This window comes from Rutidosis leptorrhynchoides, chromosome 8 (assembly GCF_046630445.1).
Source record: "Rutidosis leptorrhynchoides isolate AG116_Rl617_1_P2 chromosome 8, CSIRO_AGI_Rlap_v1, whole genome shotgun sequence".
NCBI classification, from domain to species: Eukaryota; Viridiplantae; Streptophyta; class Magnoliopsida; order Asterales; family Asteraceae; genus Rutidosis; species Rutidosis leptorrhynchoides.
In genome coordinates, this window is record NC_092340.1 from 292,022,231 (window position 1) to 292,028,909 (window position 6,679).

The 6,679-nt window shown below is 34.6% G+C and overlaps 1 protein-coding gene across 1 annotated transcript; it reads left to right on the forward strand.

Moving 5' to 3' along the window:
* The first annotated feature begins 540 nt into the window (after positions 1-540).
* LOC139862840 (3-phosphoshikimate 1-carboxyvinyltransferase 2-like) lies at positions 541-5,626 on the forward strand. Its single transcript, XM_071851470.1, has 8 exons — positions 541-901; positions 1,457-1,701; positions 2,256-2,409; positions 2,580-2,794; positions 2,865-2,982; positions 3,928-4,138; positions 5,024-5,085; positions 5,174-5,626. The coding sequence occupies exons 1-8, from the start codon at positions 581-583 to the stop codon at positions 5,390-5,392; spliced, it is 1,545 nt and encodes a 514-aa protein (XP_071707571.1). The 5' UTR covers positions 541-580; the 3' UTR covers positions 5,393-5,626.
* Positions 5,627-6,679: the final 1,053 nt, after the last annotated feature.

The following is a 6,679-nucleotide window of genomic DNA, read 5'->3' on the forward strand; positions in this document are numbered from 1 at the left end:
TTTATCACTTTATGAAACGTACCTAACTACCCGTATGATTTATCAGATCACTCCGAACAGGGCGTTAGTTTTTTTAGTCAGATGAGGTGGCAGCACATGTGACCAAAACTGACACCAACTGACACTTCTAATGGAGCGTTAGTTTTGACATTATATGAGTGTTAGTTGTTTTTGTGACGGATTTGCTTATATCCAAGTTTGCATGGTCCAATCATAAAATTTCCACTTTAATTATTTTATTTTTCCACCTTATTTTCAATCAGATACAGAACCGATAAAAAAAATACATTGTCAAATCACAGTAGGATTGCTCTTTCTGGCGGAAGGGCTAGTGATATCATCGCAGGTTAGGAATGGTCTCAGACTTGTAAGATGTAGGGGTTGGTGAAAGAAGTGACACTCTTCTGAAAGCCGCCACCAAACTTCCCACCAATTCAAATTCTTTTTCCATTGTCTATTTATTTATTTATTTATTTTATTTATTTATTTATTTATTTATTTTTTTTAAACAAACTTCACACATTCCTGTAATCTCTGCAAAACTCATAAGCCAAAAAAAAAATTAAAAAATAAAAATAAAATGGCACTTCACATTAGCAGTACCAACATAACACCCAATTTTACCTCAAATCGCACCACCCCCAAATCTTGTTCCAAGTCACCATCTTTTTTATCATTCGGATCAAAATCCAAAAACCCATTAATCAACCATATCTATTCTCATCAAAATCTCATCAGAAATCCATTTTCAATTTCAGCTTCTGTTACCACCGCCGAGAAACCCTCAAAGGCGCCGGAAGAAATTGTGTTGAAACCCATTAAAGAAATTTCTGGTACTGCTAATTTACCCGGATCCAAATCTTTGTCTAATCGGATCCTCTTACTTGCTGCTTTATCTGAGGTATTTTAACTTGATTATAATTTTTTTTGCTTACAAACTATATCAGGTTTTTGAGATAAGTGTAGTTTTACATTAAATTTGAAATGTTAGTATTTTTATATGTATTTCTATTATTGGTATTCTATAAAGCTATCATCTTTATTGATGGTTTGTTTTAAATGTATATTATTTGATATTTGGTCTAGTTTTTGATGTTGTTTTAATAAAGAAAGAATTATGTGTGTAATACAGGATTAATTGACTATAAAATCATTTTTTTTTTTCAAATTTATGATGAAAATACTTTCTGCAAGGTTCATGATTTTTTGGACAAAAAGTGACCCTCCTATAAAAAAAAATGTCTTTTGTACTTTTACAAGATAAGTAACAATTAGTTCATTATCAGAGAATGATAAAGTATAATTTTAAAATTATACTAAATGATGCATCTGAATTCTGAACTATGAGGTGAAAAAGATTGTAATTTGTCACTTATATCATAATCCATACATAGTTAAGTATTTTTAGGTAATTAATCTATAATAAAGTTTAAAAATTTGATTGCTATTCTGTCAGGGGACTACTGTGGTAGATAACTTATTGAAAAGTGATGATGTTCATTACATGCTTGGGGCTTTAAGAGCTCTTGGGTTAAATGTTGAAGAAAATAGTGCACTTAAAAGGGCAATAGTTGAGGGTTGTGGCGGTGTGTTTCCTGTGGGTAAAGATGCTATGGATGAAATCCAGCTTTTTCTTGGAAATGCAGGAACGGCTATGCGTCCATTGACTGCCGCCGTTACTGCTGCTGGTGGAAATGCAAGGTATTTCAAGTAAAAGAACATATAAAGTTATGAATTTTGTAGAATTTTGAAAGAAGCTTGAAACTTCATATAATATTAAAGTAAGTATAGGAGTGCGAATTTGAGAATCAATATTGGAAGTAGCAATATGGTCGGGTTGGGCAGGTTGGTTAGCAAATCAAAATGGGACCTTTTTATATGGGTCAAGGCACCACCTTTTTCCCTGTTTTGTTATTTTTTAAATAGTTAATAAATTAAATAAGATTATAGGAAGTATTTTGTTAAAAAGGTATTTTTTTTTTTAGCAAATCTGTTTAGGAGGTTTGAATCAGTTGTGAACACTTAGGGAGACTATTTGACCTGTTTGACTTGTACAATTCTTAGCCAAGTAATAAATAATCCCGTTTTGACTTGTTGAGCTAAACCAAACTAAAATGAACCAATTTTTGTATGATTAGTGTAAATTGCCACATCTAGTAATGTTTGAACTGATAAGTTGGCTCCTACTAAATTACACGCATACACAAACTTTTCTAGATATCAGATATTTTACCTTGTATGAATGTTTTGTTCAGTTATGTCCTAGATGGTGTTCCTCGAATGAGAGAGAGGCCGATTGGTGATTTGGTGACGGGTCTTAAGCAACTTGGTGCAGACGTTGATTGTTATCTTGGTACAAATTGTCCACCAGTTCGTGTTGTTGGAAATGGAGGCCTTCCTGGTGGAAAGGTGACAAATATTCACCATGTTTCAACTTTCAAGTTGTAATTAAATTGTTGCTTAATTGCTTGAGTAATTCACATATTATGATTGTTTATAAAGATAAGAGTCTTAAGACATAAAATGACCAAATTATTTCCACCATTCTTTAACCTTCCCTTTTTGACCTCACATTGCAGGTCAAGCTCTCGGGGTCTATTAGTAGTCAATATTTGACTGCTTTGCTGATGTCAGCTCCGCTTGCATTGGGAGACGTAGAGATAGAAATTATTGATAAATTGATCTCTATACCGTATGTAGAGATGACACTGAAGCTGATGGAACGTTTTGGTGTTTCAGTAGAGCACAGTGATAGTTGGGACAGGTTCCATGTCCGAGGTGGTCAAAAGTACAAGTAAGTTTGTTACACGAAAAAAGTCAAACTTTGGGTCAATGATAGTTTAATGCTAACAAAAGTATTTCAGGTCACCTGGAAATGCTTATGTAGAAGGTGATGCTTCAAGTGCGAGTTACTTTTTAGCTGGTGCTGCCATTACTGGTGGAACTGTTACAGTTGAAGGTTGTGGGACCAGCAGTTTACAGGTATAACCCATGTGCCCGAACATTTACTAACTATTTATGTTTAATTTCAATGCACCCTGTCACCCTTTCTTAAAGCGCTTCAAATTCGCTTAATTTCAATTTTGAGGATCATGTTTGACACTTTGACATAAAGAGTCAATACCGTCATAGGGGGAGGTTTAGATGTGTTTATCGAACTGATTATGTGATATCGAATATCTGAAGCAGATAATCGGTTGTGATAAAATGCAAGTGTTGTAGACTTGTAGGTGTCACTATATTTGAATGTGCTTCTTTTGCTTAAAATGGAATGGTTACATGTTTAGTTGTTTAGTCAAATGAGAATTTTATTCTAGAAATATGTGTGCTTAAATGTTTGCCAAAATCTATCCATAATTAAATTTTTTTTTTATTTTATTTTATTTTTTTTTTTGTCTACCACATGCTTTATTTTTTTTAGTAGTATTAATAATAATGAGACAGGATAATGAAACGTCTTCAAAATAAGGTGAACTGTGGGTTAAATAAGTTTATCTAGATTCCAGTGTTGCAGAACTCGGAATTACTCTGCGAGAACTCGGTTAAACACAACCAAACTCGGTCAAACTCGACTAAAACTCGCGATTAATCGGAAAATCGGTCAAAACTCAAATAGTTCAAAAGTCAGTCAAAGTCAAACTTCTCCCCGGGTACTCCCTAGGTACTCCCCAAGTTGCCGAGTACTCCCTAAAAAGTCCCAACCGAGTGCTCGGCCCCGAGTAGCAGTTATTGTAACGTTGCTAGTTTCTCCTTTAATAATCACTTCTGCTGAAAATGTTAATTTATAAAAAAACCATATACTCATCATCAAATTCTTTTTATTCAAACACAAAATTTCCGAACATCCGCAAGTTGTATCTATATGCATCTGTACAATTATGCATGTGATTTATAAGCTTACTGTTTCTCCTTTTCCTCTTAAATAAGGGAGACGTAAAATTTGCTGAGGTCCTTGGACAAATGGGCGCTGAAGTTACCTGGATGGAAAACTCTGTGACAGTGAAGGGCCCACCAAGGAATTCTTCTGGAAGGGGACATTTGCGCCCCGTAGATGTGAACATGAACAAAATGCCTGATGTTGCCAAGACACTTGCTGTCGTTGCACTTTATGCTGATGGTCCCACAACCATTAGAGACGGTATGATATACTGATTTAGCTGTACGGAACTCTAAAGGCCTATGCGGTTTCACCTAAATTACTGAAATAGTCCTTGGGGTTTTTTTATCTACTTGGTCCACGTGGTTTACAAAATGTTTCTCAGATAGTCCTTATGTTACCGAGTCCCTGTGGTTTCACTAAATTGCTGAAATCACACATTAACAAAAGGACTCTCAGCAACATTCTGTAAACAAGGACTCTCAGCAACATTCTGTAAACCACTAGGACTATATCGGTAAAAAAAACCCAGAGACTATTTCAACAATTTGGGTGAAAGCACGGGGACTATCTCAGTAATTATGTGTTGATAAAAACATATAAGGTTTTCCTTTGTTTAGGCAACCTGACGAGGGGGAATATTTGTACTCAGATGTATACGGTCTAATCAGGTTATCCCGTGACCGTTTCCGACCCACAAATAGATGGCCATAATTATTATTATTTTTTTTTAAACGGCAGTTTTTGGCATCGAATACTCTCATTTGCAACCCACACACACATTAGGAAGGAAACTCCTCACACACCTTCGAGTAGCTTCAGCACACTACCTCAATTCTACCCACCCTGTGTGCTTTGGATCAAACCTAGAGGTAACTGTAATGGCTTCGGCACACAACCTCAATTCCATACAGGATCCTGTATGGAATTGAACCTGCACCACTTCAAAGAGAGGTGAATACGGGCCCGCATCACATGGAGCTTGTACCACTCCGCCAAAGGCTCGGTGGTGATGGCCATAATTTATGGATGTGACCCACTAATAGATGACCATAATTTTACCTTTGTAATGCACTCTTTAATCTTGTCTTGTTTTGGTTAAATAGACTTGTAATGACATCTCACATTTCTCTAATTACATGTAAGTGGCTAGCTGGAGAGTAAAAGAAACCGAAAGGATGATCGCCATTTGCACAGAACTAAGAAAGGTACATATCATGGTCATCAAATTAATAAATATAGACCCTTTTATTAGTTAAATGTTAAAAGTCTTTTTTCGCTCTCGTTGCTTGTTAGTTGGGAGCAACAGTCGAAGAAGGGGCAGATTATTGTGTGATCACTCCACCTGAGAAATTAAACGTGACAGCAATCGACACATATGATGACCACCGAATGGCCATGGCTTTCTCGCTTGCTGCCTGTGCAGATGTTCCTGTGACCATCAAGGACGCCGGTTGCACCCGTAAGACCTTCCCTGACTACTTTGAAGTTCTTGAAAGATACACAAAGCATTAAATTAAAAATTTAATGATAAAAATGACGACGTTACCCTTCACGCGATGTTTTTCTTCATATGAGTTTTACGTAAGCCACATGTGTGGATGATCCAAGCGCAAAATTTTTCTTTTATTATTGATATCGTAGCTTTAATTGCGATGATGTAATCTTGAATCTGATGCTAAAGTATGTCAGCAATGTATGATTTTCGACTCATAATCATAATATATGAGTTATTAGTATAATAATAACGGGGAGGTAAATCTACTCTCTATTTTAATAATATATGAGTTATTAGTATAATATATTCTAGCAATGTATAATTTTCTTTTAAGAGAAATTGGTCAAAATGTCTCAATTTTCGAAATTGTTTGACAATATGCCCTCAATTTACGGTAATTGTAAAAATGTCATCTGATCACGCATCACGCATATGCATGATGCGTATAACTTAGTGCGTGATATGTAGTGACCCGAACTTTTCCATGTTTATATATATTAATTGAGATTGATATTTACATGATTATTAGTATAATATATGAGTTATTAGTATAATATATTCTAGCAATGTATAATTTTCTTTTAAGAGAAATTGGTCAAAATGTCTCAATTTTCGAAATTGTTTGACAATATGCCCTCAATTTACGGTAATTGTAAAAATGCCATCTGATCACGCATCACGCATATGCATGATGCGTATAACTTAGTGCGTGATGTGTAGTGACCCGAACTTTTCCATGTTTATATATATTAATTGAGATTGATATTTACATGATTATTAGTATAATATATGAGTTATTAGTATAATATATTCTAGCAATGTATAATTTTCTTTTAAGAGAAATTGGTCAAAATGTCTCAATTTTCGAAATTGTTTGACAATATGCCCTCAATTTACGGTAATTGTAAAAATGCCATCTGATCACGCATCACGCATATGCATGATGCGTATAACTTAGTGCGTGATGTGTAGTGACCCGAATTTTTCCATGTTTATATATATTAATTGAGATTGATATTTACATGATTATTAGTATAATATATGAGTTATTAGTATAATATATTCTAGCAATGTATAATTTTCTTTTAAGAGAAATTGGTCAAAATGTCTCAATTTTCGAAATTGTTTGACAATATGCCTTCAATTTACGGTAATTGTAAAAATGCCATCTGATCACGCATCACGCATATGCATGATGCGTATAACTTAGTGCGTGATGTGTAGTGACCCGAACTTTTCCATGTTTATATATATTAATTGAGATTGATATTTACATGATTAAATGTTTCCAACATGTTAAGCAA